At 45.4% G+C, this 27,865-nt stretch overlaps 1 protein-coding gene across 3 annotated transcripts in view; it reads left to right on the top strand.

Moving 5' to 3' along the window:
• Window positions 1-27,865, top strand: part of PNPLA6 (patatin like domain 6, lysophospholipase) — a 354,753-nt gene that overhangs the window by 136,158 nt on the left and 190,730 nt on the right. For all 3 annotated transcript variants that reach the window (XM_086960602.1, XM_086960584.1, XM_086960592.1), the window contains exons 3-12: window positions 651-719; window positions 2,329-2,416; window positions 2,789-2,871; window positions 4,896-4,984; window positions 6,678-6,818; window positions 7,735-7,894; window positions 14,849-14,929; window positions 16,120-16,248; window positions 17,704-17,784; window positions 21,771-21,921. In XM_086960602.1, the coding sequence (XP_086816728.1) occupies window positions 651-719; window positions 2,329-2,416; window positions 2,789-2,871; window positions 4,896-4,984; window positions 6,678-6,818; window positions 7,735-7,894; window positions 14,849-14,929; window positions 16,120-16,248; window positions 17,704-17,784; window positions 21,771-21,921 (1,072 nt within the window). The remainder of the gene's footprint in view (window positions 1-650; window positions 720-2,328; window positions 2,417-2,788; window positions 2,872-4,895; window positions 4,985-6,677; window positions 6,819-7,734; window positions 7,895-14,848; window positions 14,930-16,119; window positions 16,249-17,703; window positions 17,785-21,770; window positions 21,922-27,865) is intronic.

The following is a 27,865-nucleotide window of genomic DNA, read 5'->3' as shown; positions in this document are numbered from 1 at the left end:
CTGTAAGAAACACAGCATCCGGTTGTTCATCAGTGATGAAGTCACAGATGTTATATTTGTGTTGTGGGAGAGATCTACAATTAATACTCCAAAAATGTAAAGAGGAATGTGAAGAGACAGTATTGGACTTAACAGGCCTGCTGCGTCTGACATAGGGCTTAAGCGATCTGCAGCTCGCTGGTATTCCGAGAGCGAAACCGCATTGGTGACATTTGTATTTGGGGAAGGGCAATGTATATACAGAGCAGGTCTTGCTAGCAAAGCAGCGCCATGAATGTAATTCCACAGCAGAATAGGAAAGAACCATAATGCAATACAGTAGATCAGAAACAACTTGCTCACAGAGGATGTATAGAGTACTTGCCAGAGCCCAATTGAGGACGTTATCAGGTGGGTACTAAGACATCGGGCGACAGTGGGGGGAGTTTTATTAGGCATTGGAGTGTTTTGGCAGGAACTGCTGGAAAATGTGTGGGTGTTCTTCATAGATTTCATTTTCCATCCGCTGCCATCTTTTATGTGCAATGAATAAACTTGTAGGAGGCAAATGTGTGCAGATGCCATTTAAGGCTTGGTTGGTGAGACGATTTTCAGCTAGACCTACAGGCCTGCTAGCTTCCTAACTTCCCTTTTATTTTTACTGAATGCAGGACGCCGCTTTGGCTGCTATGTTACCTAATATCAAGTCGCTGTTTGAAGACCAGCAGCAGACCAGTATGGTGAGTGTTGGTATCTTGGCGGCTGGCCATAAAGGGGATAGAGTATAAAGAGTATAAAGTGACTTAGCAAAGACTTAGGCTGCAAGGCAATACAGGGAGCGTGTTTCTGTGATTGGTGAGGTAGGGTGAAGAAGGATGAGTAACAAAACAGCTATCCTATAGTAACAATCGAAGGAAAACTAGAGTGAGAAGGAAGAGTAGGCTATGGGTGGAGAGTCTTTGGAGCTGGAGCCAATGGTAAGAAAGCCCTGTAGAGCAGGGACTGTGGAATGAGAATAAGGAGGTCTGAGCTTTTGAAGCATGTGTCCTACAGTAAGGAGCCACAGAGAAGAATAACTGGAAATGAGACAAGAATTGAGCAATCTGATGACTAAGAAAGCTGAAGATGGTGTGGCAGAGACTCTGAAACAGAATATGTGGGAATATCAGCACTGGGAAGAGACAAGAGTCTTTCTGTCGTGTACCATAGAGTGAGAGAGAGGAAGAGCTGGAAATTGAGACCAAGGGAGAAGAGAGCACATCCTCCTACCAGGACTGGTCAGTGGGTTGAGACATACCTTGGAAAAGGTTTTATGTAGAGAAGCAGAGAGGTGAGTGTCAAGAATAGGTGCTGCGAGCAGAATAGTGAGGTAGAAGCAAAGTGGGTTCAATTGGTCTTCTGAATGGAAACTGACCAAGGAACAGGAGCTGCTGTGAGGGGGGGACTAGACTATGGGACAGGCATGGGATGTTCCTAAGTGGATATAGTGCATTGACAGAACACAAACTGACTGGTGTGTAGAGAGCAAGAGACCATAGAGGCAACAAATGCCAGGAGGGGAGAATGAAGAGACCAATCATTTTAGGGCAAGAGAGGGACCTCTGGGGAGCAAAAGAGTTAGAGAGCGGCCTGGGTGCAGCTTGTATATTGAGAAAGACACTTGAAACGTTAACAATGAAGGTGATGATGAATGTGCAGAGGCAGATACAAGCGTAGGGTGAAAGATCAACAAATGAAAATCAAGAACAGGTACAGTGCCTTCCACTTTGGTGCGGGAAAGACAGAAGTCTAGGAAAGAGACAAAGACTGAGGTCTACTGTTGGTCAATGATTATGTACTGACAGTGGCATCTGCTTGTGGTGCAGGACTGAGATCATGAACATATCAAAATGATAATATACACTGTTAGTTAAGGATTTCTAGCTAAAATTTCCACCAAAGCGGTGTCTACTACTCTAGATGGCGAAGAGGCATCCAGAACAGAAATAAACCTCTGTCCTCTATTAGAGAATGATCCAGTACAGAACCGGAATAAACACGCAGTGATGAAGGGTAGGTAGCTAGAACAGATGCGGACAGATGTGTACACTGCTGGTGGGTTCGTAAATGTACAATTGAGTAGGAACTACTGTAGGGGACTAGGAATGATGGCATTGGAAGATGAGTTTCTTATTGCTCTGGTAGGTTGTGTTTGTTGGTGCTGTCAAGGCTGGGTAGGGGGGTTTTAGTTGGGAGAACAACTGCAGGTGCATATCTTAATGTAGATGTCAGACTTGGAGAACCACTGCTTTGCAGCTTGCATATCTACTATTCTATCTTGTGTCTGCAAATCTCTCTCTCTCATTCCAGATGCTGGGGGTTCTGATTGGAGTGGTAGTCTCGGTAGTCCTCATAGCAGCATTAATCCTGGTGGTAGTCAGACAGTTGCGTCTCAGGAGTAAGTCTCAACTAATCACCTGTTTGTATTTTTTGAATTGCTGTAAAGCAGCACCCACAGGTAGTAACAAAGCTTGTGCAATGTGAATACAAACCTGTAATTTCCACCCAGGAGTTAAAAGTGTTTCAGGAGGGTTGTTTTTCTATTGAAATGTTGGATATTTTGAGGGTTGGAGGTTTTGAGCTAATGTTCTTGCCCTCAGCTCCCTGTCTTGGATTTCTCTCCCCCCCCCACACACACACACACTCGTGCACAGCTTTATTTTCTATGTTCTCTCACAGTTTATATTCCTCAGTGGCATGTTTTGTGGGTTTTAGCATTGATAGTTTTTTACATTACTGTTCTTGCTTTCTCAATTTTCTTTACTCGTAGAAGTCCAACCCCAAGACACACCGAAGTACAGATTCCGGAAGCGTGACAAAGTTCTGTTCTACGGCCGAAAAATCATGAGAAAGGTACCATGGAAGAAGGTGGAAGTTCTTTTATTTCTATTGCCAGGCAGAGAATGGCACTCTGATTACGTAGGTCATGTCCCATTCCTAGTTAGCAGAGGTTTCTAGAATGAGTAGAAAGGCTGCCTGTTTAGAAACGCAGTCTGTTCTAGATGGCTACGCTGTCCCGTAGACCTGCCAGGCTGTTTCTATACAGGTGGCAGGGCCCAATGATACACAAGGTTGCTGTAACATAGACCTGCCATTCTGTGTCTGTACACAATGGAAGAGCGTGGCACTCACTGTACTCTAAGCTGGTATGGAATCCATATGTAGTTTGAGGGCCTCTGATGTAAAAGTATGGCTCATTTTCAGGGCAACTGCATTGTTTAAGAGCTTTAGGGAGAATACATAAAGTGCATAAAGTACTTAAAGAAGTCTCTGCAGTCAGTTAGGAGTTTCCTGCTATCCATGAGTTTTCCAGGAGGAGTCTTACTTTTTCTGTACAGGCGCCTGGCTTTCTGCTCTATGGATAGACATTGCAGTGAGAGTGCATATGTGTCTGTGTTGTTATACAAGCCACTGTGTCAAAACCAAGAGTTTGCAGAGTGATTGCAGCTCTGTTCTGTTCCTACACAGACACCAGCTTTCTTCTCAGTGGCTACCTTGTGTAGGAGTAGTACATATAAGTCAACAACACTGATCTAGTTCTCCTATAAATGCCAGGTGCGTGTACTAGTCTCTCAGATGTCTGCATCCAGACAACAGTCTTTTGTCGGTGGTCAGATTATTCTTTGAGAGTGCCACTCTGTGTCTGTGTAGGTGACTGCTCCCACTTTTCGTAGTGGTTCCCCTTTTCCTTATGAGTGATTACATATCAGTTCTTCGATTGACTGTCAACCTGAGCAATTCCAGCCAGTTGGTGGGCATTCGAAGCGAGCCCCGTCTCTGAAACCACTCCATTTGCCTATTAAATGTATACAGAGCTGCTTGGTGATGGTGATTTGTTACCTTTCATCACATGGATCCACCAAGTTGAAATATAAATGCTGCCTTTGTTTTAGGATTTTAAAGCCTTTCATGCATGCATGTTTATGTATGACCATATGACTGAAAAAAGCACCATCTTCCCTGATATGGACTATAGGTATAGGTGATGAAGGCTCTTGATTCAGAAATCCATGGCATGTGTGTGTTAACACCTTGCTTGTAAAGGATTTAGTGATGTGGTGACCTTATACAGCCTATATGTTCAAATCAGAGATGGAACCAAGACCAAATACTTGTGCTGTGCATCATTTCCATAAAAGTCTGTTTCTCTGTTGATCTCAAAGTGTCTTTGCTAGATTGCCTCAGTGCTGGACTGCACTGCATGTGCTCTTATCTATCCTGGTATGGCTGGCATACTTTCCTCCTGGATTTGGTGCATACATTGCACATGCATACACCATAGCCAGGTCACCCACTGGTTATCATCAGCAAGATCCTGGGCACATTAGACTGTGCTTGATGCCGTTTTGAAGAAAAGCGTGCCTGCTCTTCATAACTGTTCCTGAGACAAGGAGTTATATTGATGATACATGGTCATTCTTTGTAAACATCTGTACATGGGGTGCACCCCATGTATTTAAACATTCGCAGTGCTCCTGCTTATTAGAAACCTGAGACAAGGCGAAGTTAACTTGATGATACGTCATCATGCTCTGTAAATCTGCATCCTAGGGGCAACCCTGGTAGTCGCTTTTTCACAATGATCCTACACATAACATTTCTGAGACCAGGAGAAGTTAACTTGGTGATACATCATCATGCTCTGTAACCCTGTGTACTGAGGGATATATCTGATAGTTGACTATCAAAGTGCACCTACACATCAAATTCTAGGGCTACTGTTCAGTGGTTCTGCCTTTTTGCCACATGATAAGATATAGTTAGCAGTGGAAATTTGTGACAAAGCATTCATGCAGTGCGCCACTCTTACACAAGCAATAGGCTGTTCTTGACTGTCGGGGCCAATGAAACTGCTGATGATGACATCTTTGTTACAGGTATCACAGTCCACATCCTCCCTGGTCGAAACCACAGCAGCGAGGCCCAAATTGAAGAAGAAGCAGAAGATGCTGAGCATTGCCAAAAAGTAAGTATGAGATAGTGAAAGCAGGTGTACTTTGGGCTGCGCCGTCTTATGATCATGCCTTACAATTCTTTGTTGTGTGAAAGGTGATGTCTGACCCTGTGTGTTATTAGCACAGCCTGGGCTGTAGTTCTGTTTTTTGCTGTGTCCAGCCTTTTGAGATTGGTTGGTTGTTGTGTGCAACAGAGTATCCAGTTAATCAAAATTAAGTGGTGATAAGATTATTCAAAATCTATCTTTCAAGATTATGTGGTATGACTCGTTTTATGAGGACAAACTTAACAATCATCAAAGTAAGCATCAGTTCATCAACTTAAGTTGATATTGTCCTAAACCAGACAAACTAAGCAGCTGTTTAATATTGTAACCAAACTTTGTAGCATATTATCGAATGATGCTGTCTCAGAAACTGATAGTTAGGAAAAGGCTCTTCCAACATACTCTCAGTAAATACCCCAAATGAATTTGAGGGCTATGCTTACAAATAGGGACATTAAATTAAGTAAGAGAGTCTTTCTATTCACACTGGATATGGGAATGTATTCCTCTTTAGGTTGCACGATTTGTAGTTCAGACATTGGCTCCATCATCATGCACCCTAAAAGTAGTGAAGACATTAACATCTGAAATTACATGATGAGTGAAACCAGTAATGTTATATACTTTATTCAATGTCTGGAAGCGGAAAATATATATTGGGAAGAGATAAAGACCAGTCAAAGTGTCAGTTACAGGTCACAAATATACTATTTGATCTTAAGATTTCCGATCGAGTTTGGAAATATATTTGTATTGAATTAAATTACACAACAACTCAGTTCAGATTCCAGATATGTTAAATGTTGGTGGATACACATTCTAGAAACTCTGGAGTCCTTCCGAGATTAATGGACTTGATTGACCTTGTTGTTTATAATAATGCAAACAACTTCTTGTTACTGTATTTCATTAAAAATGATAACATACTATTAATGGGAAATTGTCATCTTGTATAGTCTGGGGGATACAAAATGTTTTTAAAAAAAAGATTTAGGTCAATTGAATGCCGTCTGAGGTGAGTGGCGGGAGTCATGTTGTGAATGCACCTCTCTATGAATCTGATTTTGTCACTACATAGGTACCGTGCTAGATTTTCTTTTTATAGCCCTAGTATTTGCTGCCTTCCGGGTTAACCTTGTAGATCCTTTGGTTGCATTGTTTAACGGTAGATACAGTTCCAAAACATTTATTTTGTTTGTTTAAATGTAGGTGACATGCAATGCCTTCCTCTTCAGGAGGTGACGTTGTGTTGAAAACCCATTAAGAATGTGTAGCATTCCTAACTAAACCAAGAGTTGCATTCATTTTGACTATAAATTCAAATAATTTATTTTAGAATTGAGTGTTTAATAAAAACGGATTTGTTGTCAAATGGGAACGTTTTCATTTGTTTTTGTGGATTCTCACTTCAGGGAGAAATCCCTTGAAAAATGTATTTACACTGATTGCACCAGAGAGCCATATTTCATATTTTGAGGAATCCTTTTCATGCAAACAAATAATAAAACCCTTTACAGGCCCAAGAACTGGAATGCCCACTGTATCACTAAGCACTTTATTTATTGACAATGACGCATGCAACTCCTTGATCACCTCACTGCAGAACATCAACTCCTATGCATCTTAGATTTAATTATCAGCCTAATATTTCTTTCAGAATTCTGAGGATTAAGAAGGAAGTGCCAACGCTGCAGCAGAAGGAGCCTCCTCCCTCTGTGCTGGAGGCAGACCTCACAGAGTTCGACGTGGCCAACTCCCATCTGCCCTCGGAGGTCCTGTACATGCTGAAGAATGTCCGGTGAGCCCTCTGGCCCCTGAAATGTGCCTAAATCAAACCCGGAATGGCATGTGTCGAGGGATAACCTAGTACATCTTGGGAAAGTAGGTTCTTGGTACTCGTGGATGGAGGGGTGTGTGAGTGATAACCCATTGGAACTTAGGGGAGCTTGCACTAAGGAAGAGATGCTCTTCTGCAGGGCCCTACACCCAGTTTGGCTGGGCCATCAGCTGAGGCCACTAAAGACCTAATGTGGTCAATCAGAACTGACTAGTGTAGACCACCTGCGAACCCTGAACAGTCATCCATCAGTTGCTGACTGAATTATTTTTGTATTGATAGAGAGAGGAAGGTAAAGTACGCTGTTGTGTTGATTTCGTCTGTATTTAAAGTATGAAATACCCCCAGAAAGAGTTGAAAAAGTTTGAACATTCTCCTCGTGCTTCTTTGCGGAATCCTGAATGAAAGTTAGCAAATATGCAGTCATGCTAGATAGGGAGCATTGAGACCTTTGTTAATGCCTCAAACTGTGACCAAACATCTAGAGTATGACTTGATGGCGCAATGTTCTAACAGGAGAAGTAAATGTTTTGTTTACTTTGCCTGCGTCTTTTTAAACAGATTATTTGTAAGCTTCTTGAAGCCAGTCTATTTTAGTTGCTAGGTTAATTCTATTGGTGACTGTTCCCAGCACACTGCACTCTAGAAGTGCTGCGGTTTTCCTCGCACCAGAAGTTGTGCATCATTTGGCGGTTCCATGCTCTCCTAAGTTTGTTCTCATCCCACTTGCACAGTATCTCATATCCCCAGTGGACACTAGAGTCTTTGTTGTATTGTAGCACTTTACCAAATTTGATGTGGCTCCCTTAGTCGGCAAATGGGGTGAAGAGGGGATATTTTGTGCTTTCTTCTCACCTGCTGTTGCTCTTCCACACAGGGTCCTGGGGCACTTTGAGAAGCCCTTGTTCCTGGAGCTTTGCAAGCACATGATCTTCCAGCAGTTCCAGCAGGGCGAGTATGTTTTCCGCCCGGGCCAACCAGACAGCAGTATCTACGTGGTTCAGGAAGGCAAACTGGAGCTCTGCCTGACTGAGCAGGTGAGATGCATGAGATAAAAAAGCCAAGTGATAAAGTAAAGGTATGGCAATGCCAGGAGCCTGTGGAAGAACGGATATGAGGAGGACCGAAGCTGGTAGCACTCAGTGCAGGTGATATGAGTGACAGAGGGGACCATCTGCAAGATACTCACAATCACAAGTGTAGAGCGAATTTGGGAAAAAAGTGAGAAGTGATGGAACCAAAATTATGTGGAAGGGTTGAGTAGCCTCTTGGGGCAAGGGAGGAGGACCATAAGCAAGAACCTATAAAATGGTGACAAGTCCACATGAGGCAAATGAGGGGGTAGCAGAACAGTATCATGCAAAAGCGAAAATGGCCACAGGGGACGGTGAGGGAATCACGTTCATGAACCTGTGACAGGACAATGAAGACTATGGGGTATTGCTCAAGTATGACAATGACAGTAATAAGTAAAAGGGTACATTTGCCACTTGCAGAATACGATTGGTTGAAGAGATTGTAATTATTTAAAAGAAGGTGGCTTTTATGAAACTCTCAAACCATTATTGGCTGTGACCCATCGTCTTTTTAGGCTACCCATGGGCACTAAGACCATACCTACAGACAGCAGCCACTCTTTTCAGGGGTGGTTTGTCAGTGTGAGTGAAACAATCCTTCTTATGTGTTCTTGTCATGTAAAAGACTGTTCTGAGGGAGCTTGCTTGTTTTCTATGCATGTAGCACATTCTCTTTCAGTGAGTTGGAACACAACCACCATATTAATATTTCAATGACTCATCCAAACATTACACGTAGGCTTGAGGAAAGAGGACCTGAAAGGTATTGGTTACCGAAATTGAGTGCATGCTTATCATTAGAACTCCACTTCCTAAAGCAGCCCTCCATTGATCTGGTGTCTTTGCTGATGACCAGCATGTTGACCAGCAGAACTCCAATTGGCTTCTCAAGATAGGTTTTGAAATGCATGTAAGATCACTTGAATGCAGATTTGTAAAGTAATCCTCTTGACACAGAGACAGTGCTCCTGCATCTGAAACATTGTATAATTGTAACTGACAATGGTTAATGTATTGGTTCTAAGTCACCAAATCCCCTGTCAATGATGCACTGTATATTGCAGCTGACAAAGTTTAATAAACAGACTATTTAAAAAAAGAACTCCAATTCCCGAGGCAGAGCTCCATTAGTCTGTTGCCTCAGCTGACGCACATTGTCAGATACCCTCTTCTGTCCCCGGTTTGTTGCAGTCTCCGCTCCTTCTCTGCCAAAGGAAGGTCCCGCCTCACTGTTGGTTGGGGCCAACAAAAAGTAGTGTCAGTTGGCAAACCTTATATGTTACATATACAGGCTGCAGGAGTGTTTGAATGTCCAACATTATATTTTTACAAATACAGCAAGTATTCAACTGATTGAAAAAATAATTTTATGGACTTTCATATGCTTTGTACTAATTTGTTTGATTCAGCCCATCTAGTTTCTTTCCCACATACCATTTTCTCACTCTTCTTTTGAACATCATGTGTTAATGCAGCTTTAATTACAAAGTGACAAATGGTTTGAATAACTTTATTTTATATCTAATTTAGTGGAGTATAGAAGTTTAAACATGAGGAGTGTGTTACTGATGATGCCATTTTATTTAACTTGTATAATGAAACTGAATAAATAATACATTATTTAAAATAGAAAAAAATATGTGGTTCAATTTGAGAAGAAATTCCGCTACATTAATTACTACATGCACTATGATAAATGTTACTTTGTTTAAACTCTGCAACAACCCTTTAGGGATGCAATCGAAATATTAATGTGTTTAGCCAAACTACATTAAAACATAATACTTTAATATGTATTACAGTATGGTATGTATGGGGTCACTAGCAAGCACATTGCCTCAAATGTGTTAAGGCTGAATTTAGAATAGTCATGCATTTAGTCCCATAACATTCTTGGTAAAAAATAAAATAGTGATCAGCATAAACAAAGAGGGATAGATTTTCAGTACAATTTTTGTCACAAATGTGATCCAAAAGTCATAATATTAACTTTACATCCCTACAAACACTTAAATCCAACTTGCCAGCCTTAGTTGTATTCCATAGATCTATGCAAAACTGACAAGGTCTAGCTGGACAAATCTAAAATGGTGATGAATCCCGTTTTTCCTTTTATTCATATAGAGAGTTTATTGATTTACTGCAATGCAGTCTTCAATGCCCTTTAGTAAAATTCTGATGAGCTGTCAGGCTGAGAATGATCTCCTGTGACACACTGTTATAATACCCTGCAATATAGTTAAACTTTCCTTAATATTTCGATTTACTGTAGTAAAGCATTAACTTTCTGTCGCGGACAGTCTTGATTTATTGCTGTGTCTAATGGACTTTCTGTAGCACATTTGATTTAATGCACAATAAACCTTCTTTTAACAGTGTTATTTATTGCATTGTGTAACAACTTCTTGTAGTACACCGTGACTTCTCACAGTGCGGTAGTGATTTGCTGCTGTACTTACTGTCACAAATGTATTTCCTGCAATACAGATTTCCTAAGGCACACTAGAAATAACCTTCAGGAACAGGTGGCTGTCTTACTAAAAATTTAACCGACTTCCTGTAGTGCGCTGTAGAACTTATGTTCTTGGAGCATCCAGTATTGAGGTGCTGCAATTTATTGAATCTTAGCAGCACACTGACTTCCTGCAGCAGTATGTTTTCTGAATTGTTGCTTATTATTGACTCCCTGTAGCATACCATCTTGGCATTCTGGCTGTTAGTGGTCACATCCTTCAGGAGTCTGTATTAATGTACATGAGAATCCTTTGGCACTGCACGGCCCAACATTATTGCAAGACAATGTCCACTTTGCATGTTACAGGTAGTCCAAAACCAATGCAAAGGATCAGTCACATCTCTGCCACTAATGGAGCAAAATATGTCCTGCTGACCCTTGGAAATATCATTTCTGCTTCTGTATCTCTGGACTGAGGTTTTGCTGACAGTTCAGACTGTGTCCAAGGATTGCTGCTTCCATACCACTGCTGTACATCTTCAAAGTTTTGGTTGGTGTGTCTTCTCTGCTGATATTTGCAGGGAATGAACAGTAAACTTTTCAAGACCAGAGAAGAATGGGGCTGGGAGGGCAGATGAGCTGGGAGGATAGTGTTGTTTCTCTTCAGGCTTTCTCATAGTGGCATGGGAGTTGCGCTGTTATTTCTCTCTATCTGGTTGGTTGAGCTAGCAGGACTGCTGTTTCTGTCTACTCTTCCTTCTGTGGGTAGGGGGTATTGTGCTGTTATTCTTCACTCTTTGGTGGGCTGGGAATATTGTGGTGTTATTGTTTTCTGTTTCCTGGGCAGCTTAGGACTACTGCACTCGCCACTCTCGCTTGGGGTGGGGTGAGAGTATTGTGTTTCTTCTTGTGGCTCATTCTTGTTGCTTTGTGTTTGAAATCAGTCTTGACCCTGTGCCCCATGGGAACAGTCCAGACGGAAATGCCAGGCCAGGTCCTCCCTGAACCGGAAACAAGCATCCTGGGACCGGTTTCAGGATATGTCACCCTTCTTCAGCCAGGCTAGATTGAATCCAGTGGCACAGTGACCAAGGGACCCACGTCTGGGCATACCCATCCCACTTAGGACAAAAAGTGTTACAGCAAACAAATGATGGACGGAATGCTGACAATGCAAACATTCTCCCCCAGTCAAAAGATGACTGGGGGAGAACGTTTGCATTGTCAGCATTCCATCATCATTTGTTTGCTGTAAAACTGAAATCTTGGCACGGCATGCATCTTATTGCTATTGTGATAACTATTACTGTACACATCCTCTCCTTACTTAAGAGAAGGGCACACCCATCTTGCTCTTTAGGCATTCCATTGTTTTGAGTGTTGGTGCAGGCCCGTCTTGTTTTGTCCTCAGATGTGTGAGTGTTAAGCTGACATTTTGGGATCTTCCATTGGCTAAGAAAGGTATCATTTTGGGACTCTTACTTTGTCCTCGTTTGGTGAGTATTATACTGACACTGGTCTTGAAGTTTGGGTATTGTGCTAACTTGAACTCTTGCCTTCTCTTACACTGAGTGATCATTAGGCACTTCTGTTGGATGGGGTGATGGGCTTTCACTGTTGCTTTGTCATTAGTTTGGCGAGTACTATACTTACCTTCCCGGTTAGGGGCATGCAGTTTGTCATTCTAGCCTCTGCTGACACTGCACGGGTGGGCGAGGCTATTGTGCTGGCACTCTTACCCTGCCATTAACTTGGTTAGAATTATGTTAACAATTCCATCGCTTCGATTGATAGGGCATGTTGTGCTGATATACTTGTCCTTTACATCAGCTTTGGTTAGAATTACGTTGCCAGGCTCGTCTTTTTCTTAAGGAAGAATATTATGCTAGCACGCTTAACATTTACATTAGTGTGGTGAAAATGATGTAGATGCTGCGGGTCTTCAGTTGGGTATATGTATTGCGCCAGCACTCGTCCTTCTCTAAGCAAATAAGCTCCTTGCTCATCCTTGAGTGGGGAAATTGTGCTTATGATCTTGGATCTTCGATGGGAGGGTAGTATTGTGTTTCTGTTCATTGTTCCTCATTGAGGATTATGCATGGTATTGTGTTCACACTCTCAACTCTTAACTAGGTAGGAGTGTGTGGCTGCAATGGTATATCCTTTGCCAGAAGAATAATTCTTACTTCGAGTCCTCAATCCTCCTTCAAGGGGAAATAGAGTACTGCATACACCGGTGTCTCTTTCTAGGTCATATCTCTAGTGTGTGTGCTGTTTGCTCTTTGCTGGGGGTGTTCACCACATGCTGTTAAATGTTCTTTGGTTTGAGGATTATGTGTACTCTCTTTCCTTCTGTTTGGGATATGCACGGTACCCATACTCTTTATTCTCCCTTATGTAGGTCGTTTTACACTTGTAGACTTGTGGTCAGCATCAATTGTAAGCCTTCCTTACTGACTCCATTGGGCGAGGTCTGTGCACCAGCCTTACACTTAGTGCTCATTCTGAAGAGATGGATGATCATATTCGGTACTGTGCCTACTAAGTCTTAGCGCTGCCTTGGGATGTCTAGATCCTTGGTGCCTTATTAAGGGATACTGTGATTGGGTTCTTTGTGCTTCCTTGGTGGATACAGTGCCTGCTTTGTTGGTGTGCGATGTTTCCCTCACTGGGACACTGTGCCTACTACAGTCTTAGCATTTTCTGAAAGATACTGTGCCGACGTAGTTGCCACTTTCTTGGGTGTTACTGCACCTGTGCTCATGGTGCTTTCTTGGGGGCTACTTTGCTTGCTTACTTGCTGTTTCCATGCAGGATAGTGTACCAAATATAGTGTTGGCACTTCTTTGAGGGAAACTAGGCCAACAGTCTTGGTGTTTCTTTGGGGGGGGGGGGGGTACAATGCCTACACTCTGGTTACTTCCTTTGTGGTTACTCTTTGATGCTTCCATGTGCAATATTGTGTCTAGATTCACACTTTTTTGCAGAAGCATTGTGCGCGTACATAGTATACTTCCCCTTTTGGCATTTACTTAGGTGGTTCTGTGTCTTCTCTTCGACCTTTTATTCCCTTGACTTCTTTGGCTTTTTGCATACACTCTTGGCTCTTCCATGGCTATACTATGCGTACAGTCTTTACGCTTCCTTGAGAGATACTGTATCTACACTCTTGGCACATGCTTGGGAGAATACTGGCCATACTCTTGCATTTTGTGACAGATAACATGCTTATGCTTTTGGCACTGTCTTAGATGATATTGTGCCTAACATCTTGGTTCTTCTTTGAGAGAGCATTTTTGAGATATGGTCACTTTGCTAAGTCTCTTTCATGTGAAAGAGTAGGACAAGTACTGTGCTTAAAAGTTTAGCTCTCCATTGGCAGTGGAAATGTGTGTGTGTTGGGTGTACAATGTTTGTATTTGTCGGAGTGTGTTTGTGTGTGCACATTGAATGTGTTACAGACAGTTGGCTTTCTTGAATGGCAGTTTTTTATCATAACGATTACTTTTTAGTTCCATTGATCTCTCTTGTCGAGTTTGACAACGAGGTGGTGATTCCAAATGTGTGCTTCCTAGAGTTTTCTGTTCATCTTTTCAGGGGTTGGGGAGTCTAATGAGGAAGCAATGCCAGTTAAATAATCGGAATTTATGTTTCTCTATTGGTGTGTGGATCGATCCTGTTTCCACTTCCCCTTCTTCTCCAAATGTGTTACAGCATAAGAAGTCTGTTTAAATTGCTGATGGTGCCAATGTTTCTCCCCTGTGCGGAAGAGGGTTCAGTGTCGCTTGCAGCGTCGGGTCAGGCGCTACCTGTGTAGATAGTTAATGCAAAGGTTTATTTTGGTATTACTTCCTGTTTTATTTGTACCTTTTTTTAAAGCTATTTAATGTAAATCCCTGTGGTGAAGAAGTGATGAATCAAATTCTTCCGCTGCAATGAAATCCTTTTGGGGTGGAGGGGCGGCGGAGGGGTTTGTCATTTTTAGTTTTTTCCGACTGCCTCACTCAGCTGAGCTGACTCTGTTACTTGTCCTGCTATTGTAATAGAGCAGTACATTTAGCTTGATCCTGCTATTGTAATAGAGCAGTACATTTAGCTTGATTTGTTACTTATATCTTTCAGTTCTTCTTTAGAGCATTAGAGATACCGCTTTCATTGTATTAACGCAGTATCTTCACTCCGTACTATAGGAAAACATTAGTGATTGGAGTGAATAGACTCAGAAAGTGCATTACGTTATCACGAACAAATAGCTTCGTATCTATGGTAATCCGAAAATACATTCCGTGGTATGAGATGGTCAGTGACTATGTGGCTCAAATTTATTTTAAATTGATGTGTTCACATGAAAAGTCTTTTTCTTAGCCATTACTTTGTATCTTATCAGTACAATGGAAACATATGGCTTTTTCTATCAAAGGTAGTGTCTAGCCTTATCTTATGTCTTCTCTCTCTACTAGGACGGGAAAGAAGCAGTGGTAAAGGAGGTGTACCCCGGGGACAGCGTCCACAGTTTGCTCAGTATCCTGGACGTAATCACAGTAAGAGATCTGATTAAGGCTTAAATCTACAGATGTCTTCTGATAAGGTGTTGGCATGTGCAGATGCGGCCCTCCATCCATTGTCTGTTGGTAGCTCACCTAGTCATGCTTGTCTTAAGTCATTGGTGGCATCAGCACTCAGTGAGTCTGTAACCATTCTTACTGTAACTAGCCAAGAGCTGTGCAAGGCACTACAGCTGAGGAAAACAAAAAGCGAAAGATGGAATGCTTGAACTGAGGTGGACATACGTGTAGCAGATAGGTTGCTCTGCACACAGCGCCCTTGATGGTATTCCCTCTGGGCACGGATATCATAGCTGTGGCTGGGACAGTTCAGAATTTCAGTTTTTAGAGGTTCCCTGGATTAGAAAGTACAAGTTGCTGAGGCCTAACAGCACTAACACAACACAGTGGTTATTCCAGTACTTTCACTCCCATTCAGAATTCTCATTAACTCTGGACTCTGCTTTGGAAACAAACCATTTTAAAACTTAAGGCTTGGTTCTAGATATAAAGCCAGTGCCATTATATTACATTAATGTCTTGACTGGGTTTTCCAATTTCATTCCTTCTGTTGGCTTTAAAAGGTTGAGTTGACAGTCTATTAGTAGGTAATGGAAATATTAACCCCAAGTTGTTAAAACTGACCTGACGGTAGGTCTTTGGTATATGTTTTGAGGACACCCATGCTCTGAGCAGTGAATCTGCTGCAGGGTCTGATAGAGCGTGTCTATAGTAGGCAGTTGCTTTAAATTTCCAGTAGGTGCCTCATCAAACAAGAGGATGAGAGAGCTTGGCGCCTGCCTTTGTTCAATGCACAGGCGAATAACTGATGCTTAAAGAGTGAGGATAAGGTAGTTCTACTGATCGAATTATGAGGAAGATGCTGAGATGGGGCTTGGGGAAAGGGGCGTTTAAAATTCATTGAGGTTTGTTTAATACACTTACTGTTGGCGAACATAGCACAGTTCCCTAGTACAAGGACATTTACATGATCTGCTGGCTGCATCCAACCTCTTTGCACACCATGCAGTGCCAAGACTGGGCCCAGTTTTTGGCCAGTTTCTTGTGAGATTTATACACCTAGCAGCTTAGTTCTCCAAGTGTAGAAGACACTAAGTCTGTGTAGTGATACAGTCCTTGAACATGATGCCCCAGTCCTCTTCAAACTCTGCTGTTTTCATGCACAGGGGCACCAAAGGCCTTACAGGACGGTGACTGCTCGAGCTGCGGAAGTATCAACCGTCCTTCGGTTACCGGTGGAAGCTTTCTTAGCAATCTTTGAAAAGTATCCAGAGAGCCTTGTGCGAGTTGTTCAGGTGAGTGGAACTTTTAAACAAGATAATCTAAGTTATCCATCTGACTATATTGTATAGAGTGATAAAAAGATACATTGAAAGGCTCTCAGCTCTGTTAATCTATTTAAACATGCATGTCAAATGGCTTACTAATAGTAATTGCATTAAGTGAAAGTATATGGTTTCAACTTAAATTGTGTTTCCCATTTATTGAGCTTGAGCGGTCTGACTTGGATTGTATTCCTCATTTATTGAGTTTGAACTCGTAGCATTAAAACATTTCATCCAGGTTATTAATCAGGCACTTAGACACTGGATTCATTGGGTGTTGTCCTATTAAAAGCACTGGGTGTTTTTACTCTAAATTAGAATGGCTAACCATAACCATAACTATAGAATGGGGTGGTGCTGATATTACTGTCCAGGTTCCTTTGGTTTTCTAAGGGAGTGAGTATTTTAAAGTTCAAATGATATGATAATCCAGATGTCCAGGTCCTTCCAGCATATATAAGCAATGAGAGTCGAGGAATAGGAACACAGAAGAGGATTTGCCTTGTGAGATCAACCTTTGTGTGATGTGATTAGTGTTTCTATGGTCTTAGAAGTAGTTAAGAGAAGAGACTTAGATTGTAATCGGGCCAGATGCAGAACGTATTCCCATACATTATGGTGGATCTGCTCAAACCAAAGACCTTCAAGAGGCAGAGTTGGAATCTCTTGTTGTCGAGACTGTTCAGAATAGATAGCCATGTGTTTCTGGTTCATCCATTGCTCAGAGTGTATGGAGATTTCCAGTACACCCGGCTCTGAAAGGGTCTAATGCTATCTCCATCCCTATGTGCAGGTTCCACTAGAAATGAATCTTCATAGAAAAGGGACAATTTCCAGGCAACTAGCATTGTGGGAAAGGCCTACCTCCTTAGAGTGCTCAGAGTGTATGGAGCGTTCCTGTCCCCGGTTCTGAAAGGGTCTAATGTTATCTCCTTCCCTATGTGCAGGTTCCTCTAGAAATTAATCTTCATAGAAAAGTTACAATTTCCAGGCACATAGCATTGTGAGAAAGGCCACCAATAGTCCTCTTCCTTAAAACCCTTGAAGGACATCTGTGGCTTTTCTTTGTTTTTTCAGTGCAATTTTGAAACATGTACTTAGTATGAACTCGTGAATAGGTGGCAGAAATAATTAGCAAGAAGACTTTTTAGTCATCACTTTGGAACAGCACTTTTACTTCTCCTTTTATGTGGTTTTATATCATCATAACACTTTTACACCCATCCTGTTACATGTGCAATGTTCAATAGGTGCAGAATTCTAGTTTCCATAGAGTGTAACTGTGTCACACTTTAAACAAATGTCTTGAGGTGCCTCTTGAGTCTGGAAAACAAGTGACATAAGCTGAAAAAAAGAACCTTTACCTTGCCTTTTGCATTTTGTTCTTGGTGCCTTACTCCTACCAGTTGTTTTTGTCTTTTTCAGATCATTATGGTGCGGTTGCAGCGAGTGACATTCCTAGCCCTGCACAATTACCTGGGCCTCACCAATGAGTTGTTCAGCCCCGTGAGTTTTACCCCTCTTACTCTCCGTGGTTTGTACTCATCAGGTCATGAAGGCCACATACACCTCAAGATTGCCTAAGATGGCTTGCAGCGCAATCTGTATTGTCTTGATAACTGTATGCCCTTCCACATTCACACTAGCCTGCATCCCTTCCCTGCTTCTACTGCTAGACTTGGCAAATGTGTCATTATTTTGTTCTATTACTTGATACAAAGCGTTATTCAAGCCATAACCCTTGTGCATAAATCACTATACTAAATGTAAAAAATCACACTGACCACCTTTTTATGTGTAATACTTTTAAGACTTGAGAAAACTCCACTACATAGTTCATCCACTTCACCCTTCCCATGTGATTGTTTCCCCTTTTGCCGCTCCTTTTAGCTTCCCAACCCCACATTTTATCCTGCATGTCCAGCATGTGCTGCACATTATTAAATCCCCATATAAGTAATGTGGTACTGCCTTCCTCTGCTGTATTATTGGTTCTGGATCACTGCAAGACATGTTATTTCCACATTTTGAAATGCCCAGCTACAGGATCAGAGAAGCTTGGAACCCCTTGTAGCAATTCATGTGACAATATTATGGCTAAGAAAGTACCACATGTCAATATATTTCCTGCCTGTTCCTATGGAATCTGTAAAGGAATACCATAGACAAGTGCTTAATATATACTCTTCAGCCACGCATGTGTTGACTTTTTAGTATAGCTTGGAGTGCAGAGGGGCGGCCCCTTGCCCTCGGCTAGACTACAGATGTCTCCGTGCCTCAAAAGGATTCTATCAGACAGTATTGTAAATGTATCGGAGAAAATAAAGGATGGGAAATGTTATGCCGTAGAGGCTGCTACCGCTGGTAGTTTAGAGCAGATGTCATATGACCAATAGTTGGTCTCTCGTCACATAGCATGACCAAGTGGGAGGATATCCATGACTCACTGGACAGGCTTATTTGTACTTGGCCAGAGGGGTCTTTTACTCCGGCAAGACTGTCAACTAGGTATACTATAATGTGCTGTGCGGTCATAATTTTTCAGACATGATCTGTGCCTTCTTTTTTTTATTCCTCGCAGGCATGCTGTGATTACGTTAACAGATGCCGAGGAGCCGAGGACAGACCTCGCTTCCTCTTGGCCAGAACTTGACATTCTCCCATCCCAACTATTTGTATTAAATTATGAAGTATATTCAAGGCCAATTTCAATGTATTTAAAAATGCCAGCTCCACCCGGGCTCCCAATTTCCTGTCTATTCTTGTCCCTATTTCACGGTCCCCAGCAGTGCCCTTGCTTTGTAATACTGTATCTATTTTCAGACTTTATGTAGCCATTTACTCTATATCACCATTACATATGCTTGGAGGCTCCTCCCTGTTTACCCTTCCAATGACCAAAACAAATTGTCTTACCTTCAGTCTCATTCACCCCTTGCAGACTGCTTTCTGTGTTTTTCACCATTTAACAGACAGGTTTCTATCATTTGCACCCTTTTAGCAGACTCCACTCATTAGTAACCTTGTTCAGACTGTTTCACACTGGCTGCATAGCATTGCAGGCTGCTTCACCTAATCTGCACCACTTTGCAGACTGCTTCTCCTCGTTTTAAACTCCAATTACAGTTTGCACCCCCTTGCAATCTGGGTTTCCTCATTTTATTCAACTGCAGGCTGCTTCACCTCGTTTACGCCCATTTATAGAATGCTTCCCCTCATTTTTCTCCCTCACAGACTCCTTTCCTTCATCTGCACCCCTTTGAAGGAAGCTTTCACTCGTCTGCACCCCTTTTCAGGCTGCATCTACTTTGATGCACCCATTTCAACTCCTCCAGTTCTCCCCTTTGCAGAATGCTTTCCCTCATCTGCACCCATTTATAGACGGCTTTCCCTCGTTTATGTCTCTTTGCCGGCTGTTTCCCCTCATCTATGCCCCTTTGCAGACTACTTCCCCCTCATTTGCATCCCTTACCAGTCTGCTTCCCTTGTCTGCATCATATTGGTAGACTCTGTACACTTGATGCACTCCTTTCAGGCTGTTCACCTCATTTACACCCTTGCAGGATGTTTCACCAAATTGTCACTGAGTGAACTAATATGTGTAATTTTAGACACTTCTCTGTTTTTCTTTTTTTAGAGTTTCCAAATCTATACAGGCATGTAATTCACATGCTTGTGAGGAGCCAAAAAACTTTGACACATATGATATGGTACATTAAACTAGCAGAAACATAGTACAGCAGACAGTTCCTGAGACACTTCTCTCTTCAACTCGAATGTATTCTTTAGAGGACAGGACAAGTGTTTTTGTGGGTCAAGAGGTATGGTTGTAGTCACTGGGTATGAAATACTGTGAATGGAAATGGCTGTGTATTTGTGTTACAGGCAAGTCCTATGTATGTGTTGTTTTATGTAAAACTTTTTATTACCCAACACCTTTGTCCGAAGGAGACACAATTTTGTTTTGTGCTGAAAAGCGCATTGTAGTTATTTTTATACAGTATTAAACATGCATGCTTTTACTTACAATGTCAAATAATCAGGTGTTGTGTCATGTTCTGTGTTATACCAACAGAGATTATGTAGCGCTATATAGCTCTCAGTATGGCTTAGCTGCGCTCTCTGAATCTGTATCGTCCATCCGTTGTCCTGAGTATTCAGTCACAGATCAGAGTCTGTTTCTGCACGGTAGGATCATCTGCAGTGTGGGTGTAAAAATAGGTCCTGTGTATATTTAGTTGTGGTGCTGGTTGGTGTGTGTAGCTAGACATTGTTACTAATTCGTGTACGGGCCATCTAAACCACTCCCTGGCTTGAGTTGTGTGTATGAGGTAACTGAGACTTCTGTGTCTTGTTAGAGTCCACACTACCCCTATCAGCCAGTTAACTGAGGGCTGTTGGATGGGTTGAGGTTTGGCTTATTAGGTGTTGCTTGCCCTGGTATACTGTTTTTGAAGCGTCGAGTGCTGTTGTGAGCTTATAAAGGTTCAATTATAAGGCCCCTCTTAGCTTTATTGGATGCATATGTGGTGTTATGTTGGAAATTGCGATTGTTATTATAGTTGGTACCTTTTCAGCTCGGGGAAAACAAACTATATGGAATATCTGAGCTGTGTATGTCTGCGCTCACTGTGTTTTTCAATTGGATCTTGCCTGTTGCCTATTGGAAGGTACTGTTGGGTGCAACCAAAGTTTAGTATCAGGCACATTTACATGGCTCGGCACTCAAAAGGGCAGCTCTTGGAAATATGATGTGTTTATTTTTGCATATGCTGTTTTGAGCTTGTTAAGAGCTGAATATAAGGAATAGATGGGTGTTTAATGTATTGTTTAATTTGCTGTGTTGAGTGTTGGTCTCTTGTTGTGCGGTAGAGAAGTGTTGTTGTAAATGCTTGGATATACATCTTTAAGGAGTATGTGCCTGGTCATTGTTCCATCTAAAGTTTCTGTTAGATGCCGTGCACAGGTGTATTAAATGTTCTTTAGACACTGCTTCCCATATCTGGGCAGGAGTTGCAGTCCGAGCTTTCCTTCCTTGTGGTTGTTGGAACAGCTAAATATTCTTGTCCTTGACCCTGATTACAAGTTGCATGTTAAATTCCAACCCATGCCTAACCCTTGTTTACGCATGCCCAGCCATGCGTAAACCTCGTTTACACATGGGTCGGAATTACGAGTTTGAAGGTATTTAATGCCTCCGATAATTATCGGATGTTTGAGATACCTCAACATTAGTTAAATTTCGTTGGGCCAAAAGCATATGTTATATACTGTACCATGCAGAGTTTGGTGCGCTAAACACCAACATCTACATATTATTCCCCAGAAACTCATAATAGATGTTATTTATCATACCTGATAAATAGCACACACCATGGCATTGTTATTTGCTAGGTGCGATAAACAGCACCTATGCTTCTCATCAGGACCCTCCCTAGTCAGGTATGTAACTTAGAATGCAATAGTAATTGTATTTTCTCTCTCCATGGCAGGAAATGCAGTCCCTGCGTCCGATTCCTCAGGCCAGCCACCCGAGCCGAACGAGCCCCGTCCGCCATATTAAGCGCTTCGTGAGCGTCTCCTCTACAGACGAACAGCGAGAGACTTCAGGGAGACGACCTGAATCCAACAGCAAGGAGATGGGTGAGGATGATATTAAATCAGTAACAGTATCCGCTATTTATGATATCTGTGACAATATGTCTGTCTGTGAACTTTAGGTGTAAATTTGGAGCACAAAATATTTGCAATCCGAATGCCCTGAAACCCATTATATTATATCTTGGCACCCATTGTATCATCGGTTGTCGTTTGAATTCCAACAGTTGTTGCCCTGTGAATTGGATGCCTGCCTATGAGTGTTTCAATTGGCTAATTTTCTAATGTTTCTGCTAGGAAGCACCTTTTTTGTTGTTTCTAGAAGACTGGGTATGCACACAGAATTGGACCAGTGCACTTGTGTCTTTTGGGAGATGACACAGAATGTCAACTGGCTTTGCTTATAGACCATCTCTCCACAAACTAGCGGAATAGACTAACTAGATGTGCTGGGTAAAAGTGTGGGCCATTCCTCTAACTGAAGAACTTTACCCTGTTGAGCTAAACAAAACTTCATGGATGAATTGATAACTCAAAATAAAACAAGCACTGGAAATGCAATAGGTCTCGCAGTAGGAAAGTTAGAGCTATAGGTGTTATTTATTTTTTTGTTTTTTATTTATGTGTTGTTTTTTCTAAATAGCAACATTAATAGCTTTCTTCTTTACAAAGCCAATAGTTATAATTTTTGTAAATGTGACACCTCTAGCATTTGTAAAGCAACATGTTTTGTATTAACGGGACTTATATGTGACTTATATGTATTGATATAAAAAAAATCAATGGCTTTAAAAAACAATTAATAATGAATACGTAAATAAAATGGATTTTATTTTATATTGCCAATAGCTTAACGTTTATTAAATATATTTAGTGAAGATGCTGTGGTTGCGCTGAGTGAGGGTGAGTGAGGGGTTGAGGGTGAGTGAGGGGTTGAGGGTGAGTGAGGGTGAGGGTGAGGGGTTGAGGGTGAGTGAGGGTGAGGGGTTGAGGGTGAGTGAGGGTGAGGGGTTGAGGGTGAGTGAGGGTGGGTGAGGGGTTGAGGGTGAGTGAGGGTGAGGGTTGAGGGTGAGTGAGGGTGAGGGTGAGTGAGGGTGAGGGTGAGTGAGGGTGAGGCTGAAGGGTTGAGGGTGTTTGAGGGTGAGTGAGAGTGAGGGTGAGGCTGAGGGGTTGAGGGTGAGTGAGGGTGAGTGAGAGTGAGGGTGAGTGAGAGTGAGGGTGAGTGAGGGGGTGAGGGTGAGTGAGGGTGAGGGTGAGGGGTTGAGGGTGGGTGAGGGGTTGAGGGTGAGTGAGGGTGAGGGGTTGAGGGTGAGTGAGGGTGAGGGGTTGAGGGTGGGTGAGGGTGAGTGAGGGTGAGGGTGGGTGAGGGTGAGTGAGGGTGAGTGAGTGAGGGTGAGTGAGGGTGAGTGAGGGTGAGGGGTTGAGGGTGAGTGAGGGTGAGTGAGGGTGAGTGAGGGTGAGTGAGGGTGAGTGAGTGAGGGTGAGTGAGGGTGAGTGAGGGTGAGGGTGAGTGAGGGTGAGGGTGAGTGAGGGTGAGTGAGGGTGAGGGTGAGTGAGGGTGAGGGGTTGAGGGTGAGTGAGGGTGAGGGTGAGTGAGGGTGAGGGTGAGGGATAGATCAAGGGAAGACCTATCCAGGTTTTGCAGATGGATTTTTCTAGTCCCTGTGTTACGGTGACAATGAATACAAGAAACAACCTAGAAAGACCAGAGCAGTCTTTTGTACATGTTTTTCTCTACTTATTAGCCAGGAGCAAGATGTGATAAAAACCTTCATCTGAAAGAAACACGTTAGTGTTAGATTCCTTACCTTAGAATATCCCCAGGCGTCAGTCTGGATCCGGAAACTTTTGCGTAGCAGTACCCCTGCGCGTCGGTAGGCGTCGTCTGCAGGCGTCCCCTGCGGCTCCGCGTCCGTCGTCGGCGTCGTGCACCGTGATGACGTCGCTGGAGTACATAGACGCCGCCTCCGCGCGCTGACGTCAGTTCTTCTTTTTTCCGCGCCAGTGGACGCAGATCTGAAGAGCAGTACTCCGGTCTTTGACCAAGTTTTTTCGATTGTTTTTTTTTTCTCTATTGTGCCTGATAGGATGCCTGGGTTTAAGAATTGCGATGACTGTGAGCGCACGATGTCGGTCACAGACCATCACCGCCTCTGTCTCCGGTGTCTGGGCCCCGACCACGACGTGGACTCCTGCGTCGACTGCCGGGCCCTTACCAACAAGGCTAGGCGGGAGCGGTCCCGCAAGCTACTGGAGCTCCGGGTGTCGGCCCCACGTCGGGACCGGGAGCGGTCCCGGTCCGGCCGGAGGTCGAGAGAGTGTTCGAGGGAGCGGTCGCGGAGCCGCGCCGGGCGCTCCGGAAGTCGACACCACTCGTCAGGCTCGTCAGGTAGGAAGCACAAGAAGTCGGGGCGTCGTCATCGTACCCCCGACTCCCCCCGACGCTCGCGCGATGCGGCCGGGGGCTCGGGTGACCCCAACCCCGCGGCTCCGCGAGAGTCGCCGGCGCGGCCTGCCTCATACCCTCCGGTCCCTGGGCATGGCGCGACGCCTGAGGAGATCGAGGCGTTCCTCATGGCCATGAGGGCGCTCGCTTCTCCGACGGGGCCTACGGCGCCTTCGGGCCCAGTGCTACCGTCTGGGGGCCCTGGCGGTTCGGGTGTCCCTGCCTCGGCGCCGTCGGGTGCTCCGGCCCCGGCGCCGCAGGGGCCTTCGAGATCGGCGCCGGCTGGTCTTCCGGCCTCCCCGGCGCCGTTGCCATCGGGGTCACCCCCGACGCCGCCCCCGCGCGGCGCCGGTTCTCCGCTGCCGGTTCCGGCCGGCGGTGGGGTTCCGACGCCGGCTCCGGGCGGCGCCGTCCCCTTACCTTCTCCGACGCCGGACGCGGCGCCGGACGGGCGTCGCTCGACGCCGGTCCCGGCGCCGATGGGGCCCATGAACCCCGAGGAGCCGGTCTTCATCATTGACTCCGAATACGGAGAGGATGAGGAGTACGGTGAAGGTTGGGAGGGGTCCGAGGACCCTCTGGCTCGCGAGTGCCAGTATGACCCGGACTGGACAGGTGACTTGGGGGATGCCAGTGGTTTGGACGACTCTCCTAACCCTGGTTTGATCTCTCCTCCTTCCGTGGCATCGGTGGAGGGAGCTGCCTATTCTGTGGTGCTGATGAGGGCTGCCAAGGCCTTAAACCTTGAGCTCCCCGTCGCGGCCGTGAGGCCTAACATCCTCACCGAGGTCTTCAAACCGCAGTCATGCCCACTGGAGCCACTGCTGCCGTTTAATGAAGCCTTGTCTGACGTTCTGTTGGGCACGTGGTCCAGGCCCGCTTCAGGTGCGCCTGTTGCTCGGAACGTGGCCAGGCGCCACCGTCCTTGTCCGGACGACCCCAAGTACCTGTCTACCCACCCCACTCCTGAGAGTCTGGTGATCCAGGCCTCGACCTCCCAGTCCGCATTCCCGTCGGCCCCGCCCGACCGGGAATCCAAGAGGTATGACCAGTTTGGCAAAAAGGTCTTCTCGTCCATTAGTTTGGGCCTGCGGTCTTGCAACACCGCCTGCCTCTTGGGCCGCTACACCCACTCTGTGTGGGATACGGTCGCGGAGCTGCTGCCAGAATGCCCCATGGAGGTGCGGGCAAAGCTCGGTCAGGCTGTGGCTGAGGGCCGAGATGCAGCGAAATATTCAATTCGGTGTGGTCTTGATACGACCGACTCGCTGGGCAGAGCTATGTCTACGACAGTGGCGATTCGTCGCCACGCCTGGCTGAGATCCGCCAATTTTTCGGCTGATGTCCAGAATACCCTGATGGACATGCCGTTTGATGGCTGTCACCTGTTCGGTGACAAAGCGGACCACGCGCTGGAACGCTTCAAGGACTCCAGGGTCACGGCCAAGTCCTTGGGTCTCTCGACCCAGCGTCAGCAACCGGGTTCGTTTCGTCCCTTTCGTGGCCAAGGAAGGGGCGCCCCCACACGTGCTGCCAGCCACGCGCCGCAACAATCCTTCCAACGCGGTGGCGGCCGTGGAAACCGCCGTGGTGGCGGTCGGGGACAACGGCGGGGTCAGACCACACCTTCCCCCGCAGCATCTACCCCAAAATCCTCCTAGTCCGTGCTTTCGGCCCCATGTGACGCCAGTGGGTGGCAGGGTTCGCCATCACCACGCTCACTGGCGCACGATCACTTCGGACAGGTGGGTGCTGCAAATCGTCCGAAGGGGCTACTCCCTCCCCTTCGAGACCTCTCCTCCAGCCATGCCACCGCAGAACCACCGTGTGTCGGGGGACCACTTGACACTTCTGCAGGAGGAAGTTACGGCCCTCTTGGCCAAGGGGGCCATCGAGCGCGTTCCTGGGCCAGAAGTAGGGCGTGGTTGCTATTCCCACTACTTTCTGGTGCCCAAGAAGGACAAGGGGGGCCTACGTCCTATCTTGGATCTAAGGGACGTCAACGGCTTCCTCCGGAAGGAGAAGTTCAAGATGTTGACGTTAGCTCAGGTCTTGGCTGCTCTAGACCCACAAGACTGGATGGTAGCGTTGGACTTGCAGGACGCCTATTTTCACATCCCCGTCCTGCTGGCCCACCGGCGTTACCTGCGGTTCACGGTAGGCCTGGAGCACTTTCAGTTTATCGTGCTCCCCTTCGGCCTTACCAGCGCCCCACGGGTGTTCACAAAGGTGATGGCGGTGGTCGCAGCCCATCTGCGCAGGTTGGGGGTTTCAGTCTTCCCCTACCTAGACGATTGGTTGTTGAAGGCGGGCTCGCCCCAAACAGTCGTCCACCACCTTCAGATGACGGCAGACCTCTTGCACGACCTGGGGTTCTCCATCAACGTGCCGAAATCACACCTGTGTCCCTCTCAAAAGCTCCTTTTCATCGGAGCGGTTCTGGACTCGGCGCAGTTTCGGGTTTATCCTCCGGAACGGCGGGTTCGGGATATTCAGGCTTTGATTCCCATCTTTCAGCCGCTATCCCGAGTCTCGGTCAGGTTGACGCTGCGGCTGCTGGGACTGATGGCTTCCTGCATCCTTCTGGTGCATCACGCCAGGTGGCGGATGCGGGCTCTGCAGTGGGACCTGAAGTTTCAGTGGGCCCAGCATCAGGGCAACTTGTCCGACCACGTCCTGATCTCGGAGGGCACTGCGAGACAACTGCAGTGGTGGCTTACGGACCGCGATTGGGTCAGGGGCAAGTCCCTCTCCCTTCCCCAACCGGAGCACGTTGTCGTGACGGACGCGTCCCTCCAGGGCTGGGGTGGCCACTTGGGAGAGGCAGAGATCAGAGGCATCTGGTCTCCGGCGGAGTCCCGGCTCCATATCAATCTGTTGGAGCTGCGGGCGATTCGTCTGGCACTGAAGGCATTCCTCCCCTTTGTCAACGGGAGTGTAGTGCAGGTGTTCACCGACAACACCACCGCCATGTGGTACTGCAACAAACAGGGCGGAGTGGGGTCGTGGACCCTTTGCCAGGAGGCTCTGCGCCTCTGGCAATGGCTGGAACGTCAGGGCGTGACTCTGACGGTTCAACACCTGGCAGGTTCTCTGAACGCCAGGGCGGACGAACTCAGCCGTCAGTGCTCGATGGATCACGAATGGCGTCTGAACTCGGACGTGGCGCAAGGCATCTTTCTGCAATGGGGAGAGCCTTGGTTAGATCTATTCGCCACAGAAGAGAACGCGCAATGTCATCAGTTCTGCGCGTTGGAGTTTCCAAGACGGCACTCGCACGGCGACGCCTTTCGGCGCGAGTGGAGTTGCGGTCTGTTCTACGCCTTTCCGCCTATACCACTTCTGCCCAGAGTGCTGAAGAAGATCAGGCGCGACCGGGCCCAAGTTATCCTTGTGGCTCCGGACTGGGCTCGAAGGTACTGGTATCCCGAGCTACTCAGCATGTCAGTCGGTCCCCCGATCCGCCTGCCCCTTCAGGAGGACCTTCTGTCGCAGCAGCAGGGGACGGTCCTCCACCCGAACCTGTCCAGTCTCCACCTCCAT

Source organism: Lissotriton vulgaris, chromosome 1_1 (genome assembly GCF_964263255.1).
Source record: "Lissotriton vulgaris chromosome 1_1, aLisVul1.2, whole genome shotgun sequence".
In the NCBI taxonomy this organism is placed as follows: Eukaryota; Metazoa; Chordata; class Amphibia; order Caudata; family Salamandridae; genus Lissotriton; species Lissotriton vulgaris.
This window is presented reverse-complemented; position numbering and strand designations above follow the sequence as displayed.